General features: G+C 38.5%; 1 protein-coding gene across 4 annotated transcripts in view; it reads left to right on the forward strand.

Moving 5' to 3' along the window:
- Positions 1-24,271, forward strand: part of BCKDHB (branched chain keto acid dehydrogenase E1 subunit beta) — a 104,065-nt gene that overhangs the window by 616 nt on the left and 79,178 nt on the right. For all 4 annotated transcript variants that reach the window (XM_052696612.1, XM_052696621.1, XM_052696630.1 and 1 more), the window contains exons 2-5: positions 1,482-1,559; positions 2,323-2,391; positions 18,770-18,903; positions 21,429-21,584. In XM_052696612.1, the coding sequence (XP_052552572.1) occupies positions 1,482-1,559; positions 2,323-2,391; positions 18,770-18,903; positions 21,429-21,584 (437 nt within the window). The remainder of the gene's footprint in view (positions 1-1,481; positions 1,560-2,322; positions 2,392-18,769; positions 18,904-21,428; positions 21,585-24,271) is intronic.

Consider the following 24,271-nt stretch of genomic DNA (forward strand, 5'->3'; position numbering starts at 1 on the left):
CTCGATGATTCCTGTGGGGCTCTTCGAATTCCAATTCAGGATGTTCTGTGTTTGTAGCTAAGTCTGAGACAGCTCTCAGCCGTTCCCACGTGCTTTGAGGAGGCACAGGCATGCAGGGCTTCCGAGAGCAATGTCTGTGTGCTGCCGGCTTCTGCTGGAGAGTGCAGCGAAGAAGCCCTTGTGGGGCAGTCAGCCCTAATGCAAAGTGGAAAGCTAGGTCCCTGACTTAAACAAAACTAGCGAAAAATAACCCTTGGAGTTCTGTGAGAAATAATGGAAGAAAATAAATGACAGTACTGGTCTGGTTTTGATATTAATCCTGGCTTCACAGTTCACACCTGAAGAGCACAATTACTTTCTACTCTCTTGCTTCTGTAACAGCCTTTCGTTAGAAGCGGGACCAGCAGGTTGGGACAGTCAGTGCTAGCAATTTGGCAGTTGCTGAAGGAATAGGCATTTCCTTGTAGAAAATACTGAAATGAATGTGACCTGCTGAACGGATAACCTTGTGTGGGTGATTGAAAAAGGAGAAACAGCTGCTGTTCCCCAATTTCCACTTTGCAAATGTTGATTGCTTATAGGTTTAATACAGTTTGAATGGTTCCCGTAATGGTTTCTTACAGCTTTCTCTTAAAGGCTTCTGTAAACTATAACAAGAGAAGCTATTGAGCATGAAAAAATATAGGAACACAACTCTCTAGCTCTGTTGTGACTTGAACCATTATCTTGACCAAGAAATGCTAATTTCCAAGGGATAATTGGCTGAGTGATTGTTGAGAGATACCGTTTAAACAGAAGTCAGTTCTTTTGGTTACTCTTATTCCTCACATATGGCTACCACTTTTGTTTTATTTTCTGCCACTTCTTTCCTTGCAGTACAAAAAGGGACCTGCATTAGATCTTAATTAAATCCTTTTTTGAAGTTTTTTTTTAAGCTGTTCCATATCTAACTTCCCCCTGTTATTTTTTGTTGCTTCTAACGCTTTCTAATTGCAATCCAGAGAGTGGGCAGGAGGCATAGAAAACTTCTGATAGCAGCAGATGTCTGTAAATAGTGAAGGCAAGAGGTTAAAAAGTAATGATTGAGACACAATAAAGGAAACTTGCTGAGATCTGGTAAAACGCAGCAGAAGGTATCCCTGTCCTCAAGGCAGTAATGCTTGACTATGGGTTCTTTTTCCTTTGAAAAATGGAATTAAATTTTGTTCCTAGTATTTGAATAAGCTTTGCAAATCTGCGTTTGCAGCCATGGCTGTACTTCTTTCAAAAAGGCTGAGTAGAGTTATAGTCCTTGGGATTGCCAAGTATGCTGTACTTGGTCCCATCTATCCCATAAATTTAAGTTTGCTCAATAAATGAATCTTTGAGGGATTGTGCTTATGACTATTGGCTAAGCTTTTAGCAATGTTTTGCACTAGTGTTTTCTAATGTGTTGCGTATTTTGAACTGAATTAAATATCAAAATATTCCCTTTCTCACAGGGCAAACTCAGAAGATGAATCTCTTCCAGTCCATAACAAGTGCCTTGGATAATGCTTTAGCCAAAGATCCGACTGCAGGTATGCTCTACTTGTTAGCATGTTTTGCTTTCCATCAATTGCATTTGGTATTTGTGCACAATAGTGAATGCGTTTCTCATTGCCTTTAAGCTTTGTATTATGTTATTTTCTACATTTTGATGTTAAAAAAGGCTTAAAAATGCACTGGGATTTAAAACATATAAATGGAATATTAACAGATTATTAATGGATTATGTATTCTAACCTGTAGTTGTCTTCTCTATCAGCTTGTATTTTGATTGAAAGTTGGGACAGAAATATACGTTTATTAATGCATTTCTGCTATTTTAGGGTGGCCTGAGTCCCAGAAAAAAGTAAAGGAGTGAACTAAAAGTGAGGCAAAAAAAAAAAAAAAAAAAAATCCTCAACTCTCCATGCTCAAAAAGTGGCACTTTTGAAAGACTGCATATTTCTTGCTCTGTCATTCTCCTTTCTCTTCTTCCCTGTTCCCTCATACTTCTTTTCAGCTTTACTGATTTTGGGTCATCATTGTACATCATTGTACGTAGGTGAAGTATTGAAGCCATAACTGAGTCAGTTAGATTAATACTATTTCAAGGCATAGATGTGTTACTTCACTGATTCTTTGTTAGCCTTGCTTCTTCTACACTTAGGCTGTGTAAAGGAAGCACTTAGATGTCTAGATAAATCTTGAACTAGAATGAAGTGTTAAATGCTTAACAAAAAAATTGCTTCGGCCTTCATGGAAAAATCAAACACACTGGGATTACATTAATCTTCCTTTACTTTTTTTTTTTTTTAGTAATATTTGGTGAAGATGTGGCCTTTGGTGGAGTCTTCAGGTGTACAGTTGGCTTGCGAGACAAGTATGGTAAGCCACTGTTTATATCTGGTGTTACCTTCGTATCAACATTTGTTTTTCCTACCCTATATGGTTTGTGGGAGAAGAGAAGAATATGTATGAGAGAAATCTTATAACTGGAGTACTTTTTTATTCTATTTGTCTTTGAAAGTAGAAGTTTTGAATATGCTATCAGTGTAAGCTTTCAAAGTTACTGAATTTATTGACATTTCAATTGTCTTCTGTTTCTTCAAATAACTTTATCAATATAACTTCACATTTTTAACTATTCTTGGACTAAACGTTCATCATTTGGGCCCCATTTTATTTGTCATCAAATTATAGCCTCTTATCAATGATTCATAGTGATGCTTTTTGGTCTAATCTGCCACAAACTGGAAAGGACTTAACTTGAAATAGGTTTGAGTACTTTGTTAAATGTAATATTTTCTGACATGCCCTGGAAATATAGAAAGAAAACACAACATAGAAATGTTTTAAGCTTGTTCTTCATCTAGAATGGAACTGGTTTACTTGTTTGGGAGATTTGTGTGCAGGCATTCAGAGAAATAATGACATTGCCATTTACATAGGGAAAAATATACATGCAAAAATATATGAAAAAATGTGACACAATTATCTCAGACAGTTGAGGTGGGTTCAGGGGAAGAAAAATGTAGTTACTCACAGGATCTTTTAATTTAAAAGGCCACCTTAATTTTTTTAAAGTGAATTTAAAATAAGGAACTTTCTAGAAAGAATAATTGAATTGGAAGAAACCTTCAAAGGTGATGTAATCCATCTGAATTTTAAAAGCTTGCAGGAATTTTCAATAATTTCTTGCATTATCTGTGGTTTAAATTAATCTTTATATTATGTTCATTGAAGAAGGAAATGCTCTTTCTGTGGTGTGATCTTCTGTAGCTTCACGTCAGTGGAGATAAAGGTGTGGACTTTGTTACAATGAATAGTCTGAAAGCAAATCAGTGCCATGTTCACAGTTTTTGTTGGATAAAGTGTGTACTCAGTGATATCTTGTTGGCAAATTTGGAGGAATTCTTGTCATCACTGTTTTTAACTTAGATGTGATTTCCTTCTGTGTGCTTTTTGCCCCAGGAAGTGCTGTGGAATGCTACAAAAAATCACTTTTTAATCTATGGCATGCAATGTGATACATAGTGGTTTACCCTCTTGGAAACTGGTTGTGGCTGCAGTAACATGGTGGCTTGTTATGGGGGGGGGGACGGACACCTCAAGGATCATGAGGCTTCAACCCTCTGCCACATGCAGAGCCACCAACCTCCCCATTTAATACTGCCCAGGGCCCCATCCAACCTGGTCTTGAACACCTCCAGAACACATCCACAACCTCTCTGGGCAGCCTGTTCCAGCACCTCACCACTCTTCCTCCTGACATCCAACCTAAATCTTCCCTCCTTGATTATGAAGCTGTTTTCTCATTCTGCTGCTTATATATTAATATCTGTTTACATAAAGTCTGGTTGAAACTATTAGTAATAGTCATTATAGTTGCATGTTGGGATTGAGTTGGTTCTGTAAGTCTAGTGGAACATGTTCTCTGCTCATCAGATTTCATGTGAATATGAAGTCTCAGAGACAGCTAGCTGCTGTAAAAATGAGCAGCACAAGAATTCATTTAGGAAGTAAGCAAGAGAAACAGACGGCTTCATTATCAACCTTGTTTTTTAGTCAGCATCTCCAGTTTAAAATGAAAAAACAATAAACTTTTTACCGTTAGGGTGTTGCTTTGAGGATAATTCGTTCATCTCTTCTGAGGTAAGAAAGCCTTGCAATACTGAAGGACAGATACTACGTGGTCAGATGTCCTGGTGCTGTTCGAAGACTGTGACAGCTCCTGCCCCAGGGTGCAGGGGTGCTGTAGAGATGGGTGCTGCTGAAGTAATGCAGAGTAACTTGGTTGGTGTGACAAACAGCAGTCTCAGTGTAGTAGCAACTTAGCTAGGATTGAATTTATTTTATGAGTGTGCAATAAAAAATTTTGGTGAATTTTTGGTGAAAATTTTTGAGGAAGATACAGCATGACTTTGGGAATATTTGAGTGGAACTCCTTTAAAGCTTGACGAGGAAGATGGATGAGAAATTGTAACAGTACTTATATTAATATATTCAATAATGGCCAATGAAAGTTAATATTGATTCTGACCTTTTCCTAGTGAAAAAGATGATAGATTTTTATGAGGAAAAATTAAGCTCATATTTCTTGTGATTAAAATAAAATAAATGGGTACATAAAGTGCTGGTGAAACCAAATTGGCAAGATGGGAAACTGACTCTTCATGTCAGTTCTGACCACCGCAAGAATTGTTTTGACTGCGGATGATGTTAGTTGAAAAAGAAATTCAGAAAGGTTTTCTGATGTGTTTGTGCCTTAAAAGAAATATAATCTCTTATTTTCTTACATTATAGAAAGATCTCAAGTTCCCTTTCTGTCTTGCAAATTCTAAGATTTAGGTGTTGTTGAAAAGTGAACTGAAGATGCTGATAGTGACTGAGATGGAAGGTGGTAGTAGAGAAGATGTGACAGGAAAAATAAATGAGTTTTTATAATTATGCTGTTGGCGAGGTCCCTGTGAGTACATGGTGACCATATCTGATCTCACATTTGGAGAGAAGGTGAAATACGAAGGAGTTGTCCATAAAATGATAATTCAGCTTGGTAAGACAGGCATGGTGACACAAGTAACTTTTGGTTTCTTCACTAACAATGAAGCGTTATAGAAAGCATGCAGTAGCTTGAGTGAAAACAGCAAAGAGGAACCTCATGACAAACTGAAGGTGTTACAGTGCTTAGGAGAACTAGGAAAACCTGGAAGCACAAAAATTGAAGGAATCCAAAATTTCAATTAGGATGCATCTGTCTTAGGTCAGTGTTGTCTGAGACAGAAGATAAGTTCCAGTTGCAGCACTTGTCTTATGCAGAGGCTGTATGTAGTCTATTTTAAATGAGCAATTCCAGACAGAGCTGATGAGCAGGCAACCAGCCTCGTTGATCTTGCTTGTACAATAAAGATTACATACTTACTTACTGGCCTTTCTTTCCACACTTCAGTCCTGCAATTATCATTAGCATAGTAACAGGGAATGCAAGTAGCACATTATGTTGATATAAAATTTGATGAAATTGATTTTTTTTCCCATATTCTGGAACTGATTTTCCAGTTTTGTAGCTAATCAAAATCACTAGGTGGCAGTCTATGCCTGTAAGTAATTATTTTGCTATGTATTATCCTCCTTTTAAAGTGCATTAAAGAGATTGAGATCTAATTATCTAATGTTATAGCAGTGAGAACTCTGCACTAATATTCAGCAGTAACTCTATGCAGATTGTGGTTGCTATCTGTACTGTTACTCAAGTCTCTCTGGACAGGTAGTGAGGAGAAAAAAAAAAAAACTTTTAGAATAAATCATAATTAAATCTAAGACTTTTTTTTTTTTTTTTTTTTTTTTTGCCAGGAAAGCTACTTAAGCCCTGTGTTTTTATTAAAACACAGATAGAGATGTATACTAATAAGCAAAAGCCCAGCTTTTAGACTTCATATAAAAAAAAAAAATCTTAGTTGTTGATTAGATGAGTATGTTTTGAAATTGTTTAATTGAGGAAATGTATGTAAGCATGGCAGTATGTAGAATTTTCTTTGCTATGAGAGCTGTACCTAGGATATCAGGTTTCTTCCTGTGCGTCTTGTGTTAACATCTCAGTGACGTCAAAGCTGGATTCAGCCTTAGCAAATCATTATTCTTCCATGGATATTAGTAACTTCTGCATTAACTGAATGCTTAGAAGTCAGTTGCTGTATAATCCTCCTTCCTGAAAACATGTAGATTCCTGATTATTACTACTTTATTTTTATGTGGAAAGTTCCTGTTGAATAAGGGAGAGGAAGTCTTGTTTGTTTTTTTTTTTCCTTTTTTTGCCTCTCCCTTAGGTCTTACACACTGGATGGTGTACTCTTATCTTACTTCTTCTCTCCTTCCCCATTACCTCCTGCCAGGTCACCATTTTGCAGAGGTTGCATGCTCTAACCTGCAGAATATCTTTATTGAAAAGCAACAAATACCTGCTGCTCCATACTCCTGCTATCTTTGAAAGGTTTCTTGTTCCTTGTCTCCAGAGCAAAGATGTAAAAACAAATATTTTGTATCTGGTTCTTTTGCCTACTTTATTTTTGTAGCCTAGGTAGTCTATTTTCCTTTTTAAAGGATGCGTATTATTTTAGACTTTGGAGAAAATAATTGGCTAAAACATCTGTACACATTTGTCTTCAAGCCTATGGATGGATTTAAAAGGATGCTGGAGGGTAGATAATTGTGGCTGCTTTCTCTGCTTGGAATATGAAATAAAATTGTAGCATGGAATAATTAGCATTAACTCTTTTGCAGAATCATAGAATGGTTTTCAAGACCACACCTGTTCATAGGTCTTATCACTTACACACAAATGCCTTTCACAAAAATGCACTTGTGTGTATGTATCTGGATACCTTGTTTTGGTGAAGTTATGTTTTATGCAAATATTGGAAGTTTAAAGTGCTCCCCAAAGTGTTGGTGGGGAGATACGGTGACATGCTATAATTCTAGCCCTCTGGAAAGGAGTCTGGAGGCTCTGGCTGATGGGAAGCTGCATCTGAGCCAGCAGAGTGTCCTGGCAGCCAGAGGGGCCAACTGTACCCTGGGATGCACCAGGCCCAGGGTGCCACACCAGGGTGTGAGGTGGATGGGGAAAAAGATTGTGAGTAAAAATCAGAATCTGTTCAGTCTCTCCAGGATACAAGATATTTTTTTGCAAGCTGGAAAGTCACTGAAGAAATAGCACTTGTATAGAACCCTGTGGGTGCAGGGGGAGTTGAATTAAAGATTTCTCCCTGTGGAAAATCTCAATCACATCAAAAAGCAAGTGATTTAACTGCATATGAAACCATAGAGCAAGAAAATAACATCCTTATGTGAGGATGACCTAGCCACATCATTCGCAATCAGCTGGATGCTTTAAAAATGATTTTATTTATCACTTCCATATTTGTTTTGCTCTTCTTTCTGCCTGCCTTACAGATTTGGATCTCTGAAGGACAGGGTATGTTTTGGGACAGATAACTGCCAAGGCTGTTCTTAGCCTTCAGATATGGAAATTCTGTGGCTTCCCTACGCGCACTGTCCCAGCGCAGGATTATGTTTTCAAAGCTCTTTCTTATTGATCAATCCTCTCTGGACTCTGCTTACTGCAGCTGAAGATTATGGGCCATCCAAAGCTGAGTACATTACTCTACTTGGATCTTACTGAGTAAAACATGATTGCTTACAGCTTTCTGCTGATGTATCTCATCGTAATGCTAGCTTGTCATGCTGCCCTGATGTTTATTTCCAATGTCTGATCCGCTGTAATCCCTGAATGTTATTTTGCAGATTCTGTGTCTAAGGTGTAAGCTTGTGTGCGAGTTTTCAGAGAACACTTCATTCTCAGTAAATGACTGGTTTGTATATAGTCCAGCAACATAATTCAGGAGGTTTTGTTTATCTATCCAGGAGATGCCTGCCTTTGTAAAATTGAGGTAGTCAACTTTGGAGAAAAGTGTTTACTTAAACACACAAAAAATACTGTGTTTATGAGCTGCAGAAAACCACTGAAGGCAGACTGTTTAAGTGAAATGCCTATGGTATGTATGAAACACAGCAATAAGCTGAGGAGGAAAATTCATCCTAAAGTAGCATGAGAAATGAGTGATTAGGGGTTTATTTTATAAACGTTGCTTGAGAAGTAGTCTGCAAGCTTATTGGAGAAGCACCCTGCTACCCCTTTTATGGATATCCTTGTCCTTACGCACACAGTGCGTGTGCTTGAATGAAGCAGCTCAATATTTTTTGATTTGTCAGACTTCAGTTGGGGTTGGAAAACAGGTTGGAAAATTTCACTGAGTTAAAAGTGGTTTATGTATCTAGATGGGGTAAAATTTAAGAAGCCTGGAGTTTGGTTATCCTTGTATCTTTGTGAATAGATTTTAGCAGATAATTCTGCAGGTTTATTTATTTATTTTTTTCCTGATTCTTCCAGAGCAATCTGGCAAGACTGTGATTTTGTTCTGATTTATATAAATGCCTTTGAATAGGAACATCTGGAGAACGTGTTCCTTGCTCATTACACAATTGTACATTTTGTTCATTTTCATCTTAATAGCCAATTCTTTTCTTAGGATTTTCAGCTGAAAAAAGTTATTTGAGAATTTGATAATGGCATAGTAATGTACTTCTACAATCTGTATCAATGGGATATTGACATAAAGTCAATGTTTTTGCTTTGTTTTTAGTGTGTCTGTTTCGAAAGCAATGCGTATTTTGTTTGGGACTTACTGGTTTTAATTGTTTCTTCTTATAGATTGTAAATCTGTTTGAGAAGAAATAAAGGACTGATGCTGTAATATGGAACTTAGAATTGTAGATTGTCATAGAATCCTTGGAGTTGGAGGGGACCTTTAAAGGTCATGTAGTCCAACCCCCTTGCAAGGAACAGGACATCCATAGTGTTTCCCAGGGCCTGATTCAGCCTGACCTTGAGAGTCTTCAGGGATGGGGCGTCTACCACCTCTCTGGGCAGCCTGTCCCAGTGTCTCACCACCCTTATTAAAAACAAACAAACAAAAAAAGGCTTTGCTAATATCCAGTCTAAATTTCCCCTCTTTCAGCTTGAAACCATTTCTCCTTGTCTTAAGTATGTGCCATTCCTTGGATCATTTTTGTAGCTCTCCTTTGGATATGCTCTAACAGGTCTATGTCTTTCCTGTATTGGGTTCTACATCTGGACTCAGTACTCTGGACGAGGCCTCATCAGCACAAAGTAGAGTCCAGAAACCTTAGAGACTCTGTCCAGAGCTTTCAAAAGCTACTGCAATACATTTTAAAGGTAATTAAAGATATTTTTCTGAGCATAAAGTGTTTGCTGCTGAACTTCATCAACATGGAATTTTCTGTTTGAGAAAATCCTTGCTCTGAAGTGTTTAAAAAATAATATTGTAGTAATGAAGCATCAACAAGGATGAAACATTCAAGTATTAAGAATGCAAGATGGAATTTATGAATATTAGCTATGTCTACAGTCTGTATCAATACAAAGTTCAGCTGCATAATTTGTATGCCTTGGTTTAGATGTCAGTCCTCAAGCCTTTACAATTCCTTAAATGGAATTAGAACATTCTCAATTGCCTTGGTTAGACCTGTGATCAGCCTGCTCTCTGTTTCGTTTGTATTCATTGCATGGGACTAATTTAGCACGTCTGCTATTTTTTCTGCCTCTGAAGTTGGTGATGAGTATGTGATAATTATCACTACTTCAGTTTAAGATGATGTTGCAGACTTTATTGCAGGGGTACAACATTGAGTTTTCATGGGAATAATTTGTTAGAAGTATCAAACTGCTCAAGTCATAGAATCACCAAGGTTGGAAAAGACCTCCAAGATCATCCAGTCTAAATGTCCTATATTTTCCTACTAAACCTTGTCCCTCAGTGCAACGTGTGAGTGTTTCTTGAATGCCTTTGGGGACTGAATGCCTTTGGAGCTGCATGAGCTCCCTGGGCAGTTCATTCCTGTACTTGACCACCCTTTCAGAGAAGAAATTTTTCCTAACGTCCAAGATGAATCTCTGCTTGTGCAACTTGAGGGCAGTCCCTCTAGTCCTATTGCTAGATACATGGGAGAAGAGGCTGACTCCCACCTTCCAGATCCTCTTTTCAGGTAGTTGTAGGGACAGTAAAGGTCTACCCTGCACCTCCTTTTCTCCGGATTCAGCAATTCTAGTTCTTTAAGCTGCTCCTTATAAGACTTCTCCTCCAGACTTCTCACCAGCTTTGTTACCCTTCTGTGGACCTACTCCAAGGCCTTGATGTCTTTTTTTGTAATGAAGGGCCAAAAACTGAAAACAGTGCTTGAGGCATACAGGAGGACAGTTGCCTTCCTTCTCCTGCTGGCATCACTATTTCTGATACCAGCCAGGATGCCATTGGCCTTCTTGGCTATCTGGGATACCTGCTGCCTCACGTTTAGCAGAGCGTCAACCAACACCTTCAGATCCATTTCCTCCACACATTCTTCCAACCACTCTGCCCTGAGCCTGTACTGTTGCTTGGTGTTGTTGTGGCCAAAGTGCAGGACTAGGCACGTGGTCTTGTTGAACTTCATCCCATTGGCCTAAGCCCAGAAATCCAACCTATCCAGATCTCTCTGTAGGGCCTTCCTATCCCCGGAGAGATCGATGCTTCCTCCCTGCTTGCTGTCATCTGCAAACTTACTGAGGGTGAACTCAATGCCCTCATCCAGATTGTCAATAAAGATATTGTACAGAATGGGTCAAATATCTGAGCCATTTTGGGGTCAAATATCTGAGCCATTTTGCAATGGAAGCACTTTGAGGAGAACGTTAATCTTAATTCAGTATTGTCTTCTGGTGACTAGCATGACTTAACAGACTAACAATTACTGAAAGTCTCCTTTATGTTACTTTGTTGAAACACTATATCCCTATAATCTGGCAGGGATTTTTCCCTATTCTATGGGAGCACTGCATATAGATCATTTTTTTCATTTTCATTTTCAAAGTATTTTCATAATACTTTGCATTATCTGAGATACGTGTTTTTCATTACTGCAGATTCTTGGTAATTCAGTACTTAATTTTTTTTAGCGGCATTAAATCCATGCTGTTGTGTTGAACGTGGTTGCTTCACAATGCAGACTAGAGCCAGCTTGCTTTCAGACTGTCATAAAGTATTTCTACGCTACTGATTCTAATGAGTAAAGAGAAGCTGCCTCTGTTTCTTCCCCAGTTTGTCACTCAGATAGTCTACCCAGCCTCTCGTAGCAGAGAGGCTATGATTTAATACTTAGCTTTGGTAACTGTTGTGCATTTTCCTGTTGGATATCTTGTAGTGCTATGTAATATCTCACATAGTCAGAAAATGTGTGGAACTGATCAAAGTTGGTATATTATCCCACATGTAAGTGTTTGGTGAGTGCTGAGTTTAGAGCTTGTTTTTTCAAGTGAACATTCTATCACCTGATAAAGCTTTCCTAGTCTCCGTAGTCAGTTAGGCTTTTCTGCAGGTGTGCTTTTTGTGCAGCAAAAGTTTGTGGTGGGTGGGCAAGGGATAGGATGAATCGTTGCTGTAAGAACACATGAATGCTGTGGTGTGGTTAGGCAGAGTGCTTTTTTCTTGAGTCTGGTATAATGTGGTGTATGAGCCAGGTGATCAGAATGAATTCATCGCTGAGTGGGCTGCCTGCATAGTCAGCAGCAGAAAGAAATTCTGGTGAGTAAATCTGCAGCTTTGATGTGAACTGTTGATAAAATGTTTTTCTAACAATTTGGAGCTGAATCAGCAGGGTAGGCGCAGAAAAGATGTTAGGACATCCAGCACGTAGCCCCGCGTGGAGCTGTTAATGAGCCATAGAATATTAAAGGTTGGAAGGAAGAGGCCTTGAAGGTCATCTGCTCCAAACCAATTTTCACAGTAAGAGTCCGTTTGGGTTGCTTGTGTTCTTATCCAGGAGAGTTTTGAATATGTCCAAGGAAGGAGCTTGAATAACTGCTCTAGGTAGCTTGTTTGAACATTTGTCTAACATCAGAGTGAATTGTTTTCCTTAAGTAATTATTTTTCCATTTTGCATCTGTTTCACATATCACCGTGCTCCTGAAGAGAACTTCTATGCAGTTGCTTGTCTGCTTTTCTAGTATGGAAGAATTAAATGACGTGCAAATTTACTGGCCGTTTCAAGTTAATGCAAAAGCTTTGCATTAGCCTCTTCTGACCTCTTCTGTTCCCACCTGCCTGCTGAGAAATGGAGAAAATTAGGTAACACATTTTATCATTTATGCTTTACTCTTTAGCTTTTGTGGGGATGCCAGTTTTTCGTAGATGATAGGAAATCTAGCATGGAGGACAGGGCAAGAAAAATAAGTTTAACTTCTGTTCTGTCAGTAGGCAGAGCTGTAAATAAGCAAATTTCCTGGGTGTTCCCTTACCCAGAGAGCCACAAGCCTGGCAGTTAAGTAAATGCTTAATGTTACTTCATGTTAGAAACAACTTCAAGCTTTTACTAGAAACTAAGTATCCTTTCTTTCCACACCTGCAACTCACTAACTGTGCAGACTTTAAGAATTGAGTAAGGTTATAAGAATAAGGTCATGGAGAGGGTTGCTCTTCATCCATGCTAACGATTTTTTTTGTGCTCCAGTAGTTCTCCTGATATTGAGATTCTTTGAGAATGATGATTAAATGGAAATGAATACTCTTTTCTCCTAAGGGACTCTTAGGGGAGAGGTAGAATTACAATTTGACTATAGGGAGCACTTGGGAATAAAACGTACCGCATTGAGCAAGGGAGCATCATGCTGAGAATGCTTTGAGCTGTTGCTACTTCACTTATTCAGATCTGTTTATATGTATGAATGCTTCAGAAATAGTAATCAGGGAAGACTTAGCAGCTGAAGGGGTATTTTTTCTACTTATAATTTCCAGTTTACCTGAACTACTCTTCTGAAAGGAACAAAAGAAATCTGGATAAACCTGTGAGGAATTCCTGTTCTTCATAGCTACCTGTCAGGATAGGTGTCCTTTCCTTTGAGCGACACTCTGGTGATCAATGCTTCAGAAGTATAGATTTATGTATTTATTTCCTAACTGAATCTTTTCTGAGAATCCTGTGAAGCAAATGAAACCAAGCAGTCATTTGATTGCTGTAAAGCTTTCATATGGAAGACGTCAGGATCCTTTGTTGCAGAGTAATGTTATAGCAGATTCTGCATCAATAGAAGAGGGAGTAGAAAATGTAGTTCAGTGCATGCAGGTTTCCTTTCTGACCTGGATTTCTGTCACTTGCAGTTTTCTTAATTTTTCTTTTTTTTTTTTCTTTCTTTCTTTTCTTTCTTTTTTTTTTTTCTTTTGACTTAGTTATGTCTAGATACCATGTCATGACTTGTTGGTTTAAGGGAAGAGCTGGAATATTGTTATGGGATTACCTGCTAATTAACCAAAATTCAAATGGATTTTACATTCATCCTGAGCTGTGGGATATATGTTTAGCTTTAGAATGTATTTAGCTTGTTGGACTCTTCTGACTTGTAATGGAGATTTTTAGTTGAAGCTACTGAGATCACAGGGCAAATAAAATGTTGCCTAGATAAATTGCCAATAATTTTATTATTGAAACAACCCAGTATTAATGTTTTTTTGTTTTTTTTTTAAGATGCCTTTTTTAACAAGAGTGATGTAGAAATACCCAAAAGAAAAGTGTCCTTAAGAAACTAACCAGTACTACACAAACTACTCAAATATTTGAACATATGCTCTTACAGAGCAAAATGCTCCAGAGTTGGAGCTTTGGGTCATATGTTAGTATAAAGGAGATTTCATATTGTTTGAACAACTCATTTTTAGAGATAAATTAAAACAGAAACATGTTTCACTCATTGTAGATATTGAAGGCTGAAATAGTTTTTTTCCTGACAGCTTGGAATAAATAAAGAAAAAGCAGGCCAAAACATTAATGCGTAATAATCGACTACATATGCCTGTAGACATGTGTTCTGTTAGCTTGCTATGAAGCTTTTCCTTTTGGAGCAGGAAATGGTTGTAAGGCTGAGTTAATTCCATTGCCCCTTAGGCAGAGTGTCAGTGACAGTTTGAGCACTGGTTGAGGTTCTTTTTGTTCAGAAAATGTCAGAGACCAATCTTGTTTTATTCAAATAAAAGCAGTTCACAGGTGGATGAAAGAACTGAATTTAAAAAAAAAAAATCAATCAGCTGCTACTTTTTTTTCTCAATTATTAATCTTTTCAGATTTACCTTTCTAGATGATGTATTTATTCACTTTGTTAATGTGCATCTAACCCTCCTTCTGAATTCCTGAGGTGGAGACATAATGAGAATCTTCCACTTTCCACATAGCTCTGTATGTCACTTGTTTAACTCACTGCATGGAGAAGAACACCAGTGTGTTCAGATGGCTGAAAGTAGGGATGCTGAGAAAGCTGGGCAGGCTGAATGAAAGTGGAATGTCTCCTCAGAGGATAATGTATGAGGGTTCAGATAAGGTAGAGGTGTCACTTCCTTCCATCTGTAGTGGAAATCTGAGTTTTTACTTGCTTGTTTTGAGCTGCTTTGCTTTGAAAGCCATGTTTTAGGAAATGTTTCTTCGTTGATACGAAGTGAAGTATGGAAAGATAAAATATCTCTGGATTATTAGTCTTGAGTTAAAGTTCAGCTGAGTGAATGGTTTCCAAAGGCTGATATGAATAACTCCATCAAAACAGACTTCCTTTCCGCATTTTGAAAAGTATGTAAACATACCTAAGCTTTTAGTTTTCAGTGTTTAATATTTGGTATTCCTTTTATTAATGGTTTTCAGATTGTGTAAATACAAATAAGAGGCTAAAAACATACCCTAACATTTCTAGTGTTCAGGAAATTTGCTTTATCTGATGACGTGTTATATCTTTTGTTCTGAAAGGCTAGCTTTTATGTAAAACAGGATCATAATGAAACTGTATCCAAGACTTGTTTTCCCATCTAATGAATAGAAAAGGCGTACTTTGGGCTTTGGTTGAAAGAGGGTCCTTATAATTGTTACACATCTAAAATTAATTCCTAAGTTATGAATCTCATATACTGAGAATTACCAAAATGTATTTACTGTTTCAAGCTGTAATACCTCAGGGTTACACCTTTACTTCTGAAAGTTATAATTTGTTTGAAGCACCTAATTACACTATAACTGTTGTGGTATATTTTATGTTTTCTTTCACTGATTCTTGTATCATTTATCTTATTGTACCCATTTATAGCATCATGCTGCCTCTAATTTAATCCCCAAATGATATTAAACAATTATTTTTGAAGTTCTTATAAATGACTACTCAAAAACTAATTTTGTGATTGTTCAAGTCCATTTAATTTTTTTTTTTGCATGATGATATTACAGTTATTTATAGGACCAATGCACAAAACTATTTCAGCTTACTCTGAAAAATCTGTTCTTAAAAGAGTAAGATCAGGTAAGCTTAGTATTATTTGATTGTTTCTGGGCAATCCATTTGTTTTCTTATGTGACAGTAAGCATTGCAGGCTTGTTTTACCTTTCCATCTATAGTACATCCATGAGATGGCTTCCAGTGCTCTGCCTGAGAGGGAAGAATTGTGACCAAAGGGAACAGCACATCTAAGAGAAACAAATTAAAATGCAAACTATGCCCTAATAACCCTTCACTTATGCTGCTGCTGGTTTTCAGGCCTTTAGAAGTGTGGTGAATTTAAAAAATACATTTGCTTGTATATGATCAGAATACCATGTGAGCAAATGAGGTGAAATGCTTTGAACTGCCTGTAAATGTCTATGAAGCAGACACGTGTAATATGATGTTACCACGTTGTAAGTTTGAGACAAAATTATTAAAAAAAAATAATTAAGAAAAGCAAACATTACATTTGTCATTGAAGAGAAGGGCTTCCTGACAGGCCCAGGTGGTGGTGAAGCCTTGGGCAGGTACACACATGTTCATGGGTGCTTTATGCTGCTTTTTCCTGGCTAAAAATTCTTTTGGCTGAAGAAAACTGGCTGTTCGTTGGATTTTACTGGCTAGAGGCCCTGAAAAATAAAAATACAAGTGCTAAATGGAGACTTGGATTGCTCAGGCCGCTACCAGTGGTACAGGCACCTGCAGCGGAGGCCTGTTGCACATTAGCAGAGGGGAAGGCTGTGGTGCCCCTCAGCAGAGGGAGACTAAGGGGGATGCATACAGCATATCCTCTGGGGTCAGAGGCAGCAGCATGTGCTTGCTCTAATTTAAAAATCATTCTATGGCTGTGTTATAGGGATTCTTTTGTCTTTCCATGGCATTTCTTTATTTCTCTCTCTTATGGGTTAGTTCACTGATCTACTGATTCTGCATTCTGCTAAACTGCTCTTAGAGCCAAAATTCCTTTTTCTGCATGTGGAAAGGAAAGTAGTGATGTGACTTAAACTGTCCCCATTAGTCAATTTCTAAGGGTAGACATAATTCCCTTTTGAAGCTTTTCAAACCATTTTTTCTTCTTGATAAATTTCTTGTCAATCATTGGCTTTATTGCCATCTGTCTGAAATTAGTATAATTTAATTGCAAGGACAATAAAAACAAACACTTTTATAAAGATCTATTCCGTGTGTGGATTTCCTAGTCTTTTTATGGGAATCTTTTTGGTTTGGGGCTATTTTTATGCAGTGATGCTGGTAGTACATGTAAAGGAAGAATAGAAATATGCAGGCTTGGTGTTTTACTGAGGCACGCTGGTAAGATAAATGCCCAGCAACAGTAAATGTCAGTGCTATGAAGTTATAGCCATTGTGATTTTCTGCATGTGACTTTTGGTCTGAAGAACTTTTAAACATGGTACCTTTAAGGATTATTTTTTATTCGGGACATGTGAAATGAAGTACGATTGACCCACATCTGGAAATTACTTTGGTTAGTTTGCTCATATATTTTGGAAATGAGAGCTGTTTGATCTTCCTACTTGTAAAATGTTCTGAAATCTGCAGGGTGATGTGATTCAGGAGTTGATCACGATAATATTCAGTGAATATTTGGCATATTGACAACAAGGAACTTATCTCAAAATGATTCTGTTAATCTGGAATTCAGTCTTACTTGCTGATTTAGCTATGGTAACATGTCTCCCATAAATGGCAATTCTTCTAAGTTCTAAGAAATTAAATCTTGACGTTTCTTGGAAATCAATTTCTAAACAGAAAGTGGCCCAGTGTGCTCATATCTTAAAAGTACTGTAGGTCACCGGGATTTGATACCCACGCTCATTTTTAAAGAATGAGTAGAAGTCATGGAAGTTCAGTAAACAATGCTTCCCTCCAGAAAAAATAATAATAAAAAAAATAAGGTGCTTGAAAATATTTTTTGTCTTGCCTGTGAAACTGTAACATCTCCTGCAGTTGTGCTAGGCGTTCAGACTTGTGATGACTTACATAGCCTCACAGACACTACTAACAATTTTAGTATTGTTGGATGGCATTCTTTTTTACTTGCCTTAAATGAGTTTGTTTGAGTGGCTGGAAAGCTGCCTGATGGAAAGGGACCTTGGTGTACTGATGGACAGTCGGCTGAATATGAGCCAGCAGTGTGCCCAGGTGGCCAAGAAGGCCAGTGGCATCCTGGCTTGTGTCAGGAATGGTGAGCAGGGTGAGGGAAGTCATCCTGCCCCTGTACTCAGCACTGGTGAGACCTCACCTCAGGTACAGTGTTCAGTTTTGGGCTTTTCAGTACAGAAAGGACACTGAGGTGCTGGAGTAGGTCTAAAGAAGGGCAACAAGGCTTGCGAAGGGCTTGGAGAATGTACCCTACAAGGAGCGACTGAAGGAACTGGGGCTGTTTAGTCTGGGGAAGAGGAGGCTGAGGGAAGACGTTATTGCAGTATTTGAAAGATGCTTACAGTGAGTGTGGGGTTGGTCTCTTTTCACTGATGACAGGTGGCAGGACGGGGGGAAATGGCCTCAAGTTGTGCCAGGGCAAGTTTAGGTTGGATATCGGGAGAAACTTCTTTACAGAAAGGGTTGTTAAGCACTGGAATAGGGTCCCCAGGGAGGTGGTTGAGTCACCATCTTTGGATGTGTTTAAAGACCATTTCAATGTGGTGCTCGGGGCCATGATTTAGCGCAAGGTTGTCAGTTAGGGTAGTATGGTTAGGTTGTGGTTGGACTTGATGATCTTTAAGGTCTTTTCCTACCTGAACAATTCTATGATTCCATAATTCTATGGTTCTATGATTCCTAGTGATGAACCAAATTCTTTAGGAAATGCAGTCTTTCTTTTTTTAAAAAAAAAAAAAAAAAAAAAAAGGCTGGTTAGACTAGGATCTGCTTATGGGGAGTGGTGGGAAAAGACAGCATACTGGAGACAGATGACGCTTGTAGGGCCATGTATGTTTGAGGGTGGACAGATAATTTTGATTGTCTGGAAAAAAGAAAGCAGTTGATGTAACAGTGTTTTTTCTTTGTTGTAACTTTATTAATGTTTGCAAGTATTTATTCCTCCTGTGTAAACATGACTACATGTGTTCGTTTGCATGTCATCGAAACAACTTATTATCCTTGAAGTGCTAATAAGAATATTGTAAATTACTTAAACTGTTCTTATCTTACATCTAACCCTAACCCTTGTTTTCCTCTGAATGACTGCAGATACCCATATCTGTAATGGATGTTTATGATTGATACACATAAAAAGCCTATCTAAAGAGCAATATGCTTAATTGCAGACAATTTAACTTGGATATTTCTGGTGCTAGGTTTTCCACTTTCAACTGATGCATTAAAGGAATTGTTCTTGTTTTACAGGCAAAGACAGAGTTTTTAATACCCCCTTGTGTGAGCAAGGAATTGTTGGATTTGGTATTGGAGTTGCTGTTGCAGGTGCTACAGCCATTGCAGAAATTCAGTTTGCAGATTACATTTTTCCTGCATTTGATCAGGTTAGTACCAATAATTTTGAATGAAGTAAAAAAGAAGTTTTATGAATTTGTTTTAAATATTCTTTTGTTGGCATTAATGCTTGGTAATACTTTATGCAAAAATAGCCACGGCTGTAATACTAATATTTATGCATGTACTATGTAAATAGGAAGGTACCAGTTCCAAGTTAAATGCTGATTAAATAATTTAAATTAGTTTAAAATGCCTTGAAATCCCCATCTGTGTTATTCCAACACCATCTCTTACTTCTTTGTGTGAGTGCAGGCCAACCATTTGTTAACAGGATAAACTGTGAATTTGAACTGAGCTGACTGTCTTCTGGGAATGGGGAAACCACTGGGCTATATGACAACTCTTGATAGAATCATAGATTCATAGAATCATAGAAGGTTGCAAACGACCTGCAAGATCATCTAGACCAACTGTCCTCCCATTACCACTGCTATCACAAGCCTCTAAACCATATCTCATAGCTCTTCATCCAGACATTTCTTGAACACTGCCAGGGATGGCGACTCTGCCATCTCCCTGGACAGCCATTCCAGTGCCTGACCATTCTCTGAGAGAAAAAGTTCTTCCTTATGTCTAACCTGAACCTCCTCTGGTACAACTTGCGGCCGTTTCCTCAGGTCCTGTTTGTTGCCTGGGAGAAGAGGCCAAGCCCCTCCTCATCACAGCCTTCCTTCAGGATGTTGTAGAGTGCATTGAGGTCTCCTCTGAGCCTCCTCTTCTCCAGACTAAATAATCCCAGCTCCCTCAGCTGCTCCTCATAAAACTTGTGCTTCAGACCCCTCACCAGTTTCATTGCCCTTCTCTGGACATGTTCCAGGTCTTCAATATCTTTTTTGTAATGAGGGGCCCAAAACTGAAGACAGTACTCAAGCTGTGGCCTCACCAGTGCTGAGTAGAGGGGGATGATCACCTCCCTGCTCCTGCTGGCCACACTATTTCTACTGTAGGCCAGGATGCCGTTGGCCCTCCTGGCCACGTGGGCACACTTTTGGCTCATGTTCAGCCGAGCATCAACCAACACTTCCAGGTCCCTTTCCTCTTCACACTCATCCAGCCACTCATCCTTAAGCCTATAACGCTGCGTGAGGTTGTTGTGACCAAAGTGCAGGAGCTGGCACTTGGCCTTGTTGAACCTCATCCCATTCACCTCAGTCCAGCGATCCAGCTTATCTAGATGCCTCTGAAGGGCCTCCTTACCCTCAGGCAGATTGACACCACCTCCCAGCTTGGTGTCAGCTGCAAACTTACTGAGGATACACTCAGTCCCTTCATCTAGGTCATCAATAAAAATATTAAACAGGATAGTGACCCACTTGTAATGGGTCACCAGCTGGACTTAGCTCCCTTAATCACTACCTGTTGGGCACGGCCCTCTAGCCAGTTCCTTACCCAAAGGAGAACATACCGGTGCAGGCCACGGGCAGCCAGTTTCCCCAGAAGAATACTGTGAGAGACCGTGTCAAAGGCTTTGCTGAAGTCTAGGTAGACTACATCAACAGCTTTTCCCTCGTCTACCAGTTTCGTCACCCAGTTGTAGAAGGAGATAAGGTTGGTCAAGCATGACCTGCCTTTCATGAACCCTTGCTGGCTGGGACTGATTCCCTGGATGCCACGCACATGTTATGTGATCTCACCCAAGATGATTTGTTCCATAACTTTCCCCAATACTGAGGTCAGGCTGACAGGTCTGTAGTTCCCTGGATCTTCCTTATAGCCCTTCTTGTGGATGGGAGTCATATCGCCAAGTCTCCAATCCTCTGGGACCTCTCTAGATAAGCAGGAGCACTGGTAGATGGTCAGTAGCAGCTTGGCAATCACCCCCACCAGCTCCCTGTTCTTGTGCCTTTAAGATTTCCATCATGAGAAGCATCCAGGCTTCCTGGATCCCTTTACCCTTAAGGAGTGACTCCCCAGGGACCTGTGCTACAAGCGTCCTGAACAGGTCATAGTCTGCCCTCTTGAAGTCCAGGATTGCAGTTTTGCTAGTCACCCTTCTGTCATCTTCAAGAATAGAGAATTCAACAATTTCATTGTTGCTCTGCCCAAGACAGTCCCCAGCCTTCACATCTCCCATCAGTCCTTCTCTGTTAGTGAAGAGGAGGTCTAGCAGAACGTCACCCCTGATGGGGTCTCCTGCTAGCTGCTTAAGGAAGCTATCTTCCGCACACTCTAGAAACCTCTTAGACTGCTTCTTCTGTGCTGTGTTGTATTTCCAACATATATGAGGGAAATTGAAGTCTCCCATGAAAATGAGTGCTGGCGTTTGCACGACTTCTGCAAGCTGCTCATAGATAACTGAGTATTTAACTTGAATCCAAATTAAATTACCAACTCACTTGCCTTGGAAAATGTTTGCCTTTCAATAGACTTAAAGGAGTCTTTTGCAGCTATTTTAGTCCTCTGAATTCTATGCATGGAGTAGATGATATAGATGCATCTTGTGTACTGTAGAGGTTTAATGATATATAACTAGAGGTATTGGACTAGATATTACTTTTTCTTTTTTCCCCAGATTGTTAATGAAGCAGCAAAGTATCGTTACCGCTCCGGAGATCTGTTTAACTGTGGAAACCTCACCATCAGAGCCCCCTGGGGTTGTGTGGGACATGGTGCGCTGTATCACTCTCAAAGTCCAGAAGCTTTTTTTGCTCATTGTCCAGGAATAAAGGTACAGTAATTCTTATGTTACAAAGATTGATTGTGAGTGAACCTGACTAATCAGACTAATAAATTTGAGTGCAGGCAGGGAAGGGAGGATGGAAGTCAATGTACACAGCAGAACATCTGAATGTGCTAATTAAGAACTCTGTTAGAAGCTTTCCATTAATAAAGCTTAAACTGTGTTGGAGAATTTATAGTCATAATTGAAACAACTTTTAGCAGGTATAGCATTGTGTTTGCTTTTTGCACTAAAAGCATACGTTTTATGTTTGCTCAGTATGCCCCAACATACTACAGAAATTAAAAACTAATGAATAGTGCTTTCCTTTTTTTTTTTTTCCCTGCATGTGTCCTTAATTGATTTATAAAATTCACGTATATAAATGACAGTGAATAAACAAGAGCTATTAGTTGCACACTCAAACGCAGGAGGTTCAGTCTGAAACAGCAGGAAGTACTTATTTAACTGTGCAGGAGACTGAGCCCTGGTTGCCTGGAAAGGTTGTAGAGTCTCCTTCCTTGAGAATATTCGATAGCCATATTAAAGTGATCCTGGACAACCTACTTTGTGTTTGAGCAGGGACTGTGCCAGGTGGATCCAAAGGGCCCTTCTAACCTCAACTGTTTTGTGATTATGTGAATGATACCTTGGGGCAAGCTTTCTGTGTAAGAAAGTGGCATTTCTTCAAAGTAAAGATTCTTAGTATTTAGATGGATATGGTTCTTAGTGAAGATGGAGTGGGGGGATCTGGTCAACTGAGATTAAGAAAACACTCTTTGCCAGCTTCCTGAGTAAATTCTGAATAAAGTACATTCTTTCTGAGTAAACTTAATGTCCATGGACTTGTACATTTGGATTAACTGACATCCAACCCATTAAGGGATGAATCATAGCTTGATTAATGGGATGGACTTGAATAAAAGCAGTATTTGTATGTGGAAGACACATGTTCATTATTTATCTTTTGTTTAAACTACTCCTTAATATGGTATTTGTGTACTGAAATGTCAGATATTACTCTTATACAGGGAGGCCATAAGCATTTATCCTACTTGTAAATAGAAGCTTCCTTTATTCACATTTTATTGTATGTTATTTGCATTGTATTTCATGATCCTTGAAAAAGGGAAATACATCTTTTATCTTTGGATATTCTTTATGGACTGTGAGGTGTTCTTATACTAAACTTGAAAATATTCAGAGATATAGACAAGTAGACTACAGAGTCTCTTGCCAGGTAATTGATTCTGAAGGTTTCTTGAGCTTTTTGAAAAAAATGTGAGTAGTTTATTATGATGTAGAAGAATAAAATAGTTTTATGATTAAGATATTGACACCAGGTCCATCTGCTGGCCTTGTTTGTCAATCTAAAATCTTCATATTGAACTAGCTAACTAAGTGTTGAGATTTTGTGTTGATTAAAACCCATTCTAATTCAGTGCAGTCTAATACTACTGAGTTTAGTCTTCTGAATAAGTTAGTCAAAATGTTATTTTATTTTGTCTTTGTTTCTTCTTCTTTTTGTTTTTTTCCTTTCTCTTTTTTTTTTTCTTTTCAGTATAAATGTGTGTATGGAAAATACTCTTCCAGGTCAATATCTTAAACTGTGTATCTTATCTATACCAAGGATGAGACACAAGAATGCATTAATGGAGGCAAATATGTTGGTTTATGGCTTGCTGGTTCTACTGAGAAAAAGTGGGTGGTGGGCATGGGGTTTGGAAGAGGCCTTAGGGACTGCACGGAATTATAAGTTGGTGAAGAGCTTAAAGGAACCCAAAGCAGAAATTCCCTGGGTAATGTGCTAAAAAACATTGTTACAGTTAATTGCTGCCATCTCAGTTAAAGAACACGTGAAATTCTATGAAATTGGTGGAACCATATATTAATTTTGGATGCACGGAGGAGTGTTTGTTTGAATTTTGTATCTTTGTGAAAACAGTGTTGCATCTTTGTTTTTTTTTCTGCAAAGCTGTTTATTAATACAGTTAATGTTTAAAACAGTTTTACTGCTTTACTGAAATTGAAACTCTCATGAATATGTTAGTAGTAGAATATTTAATGTAACTCAGTGAAGGCTTTGTCATCTGTGCATATTTTGCATGGGAAATAAGGCCATGATTTACAGGTTGACGAGGACAGGAAACGTCCCACGGGAGAATGGTTTGCAGAACTGCCCTCTTACTAAGCTGTGTAGTTGGTTTCTGACTGAAGGTTTTAACACTGTTTTTGGTAAGTGAAAGGTGAGATTCAGATTTCAGTAGCAGAAGAAGGTTTGTGTAACCTTGGTTGTTGAGGGGAGAAACTGTAATCATTACTCTTAAGATTTAAGTTTGTTGAAGTGAGGAGGACACTGTTGGATCATTGTTTCTTTTGTCTACCATTGTGAGGAGATGTCTTAGTGCATTCGTCTGTCTTAAGTATTGACTCTCTTTATTCATTTGCAAGAGTGTGCCAGGATCTTTGCCATTGCAGATAGAAATTTTCTTTCCATTTCCAGCCGAAATGTCTTTCTAACTTGAATCTTCAATTCATCTTTCCTTTCATGTACAGAGAGTAATTGTTTTCCCTTTAGTCATTGTTTCTTCTTAGACTAAACAAATCAAACTATCAAGGAGATATTTTTTGGCATCTGTTTTGATTCATTTTCTGTCAAAACAATGTACTCATGAAGTATTCCAACTGAATTTCTA

The sequence above is a fragment of the Tympanuchus pallidicinctus genome, unplaced genomic scaffold (assembly GCF_026119805.1).
Source record: "Tympanuchus pallidicinctus isolate F22 unplaced genomic scaffold, pur_lepc_1.0 scaffold1, whole genome shotgun sequence".
Lineage (NCBI taxonomy): Eukaryota > Metazoa > Chordata > Aves > Galliformes > Phasianidae > Tympanuchus > Tympanuchus pallidicinctus.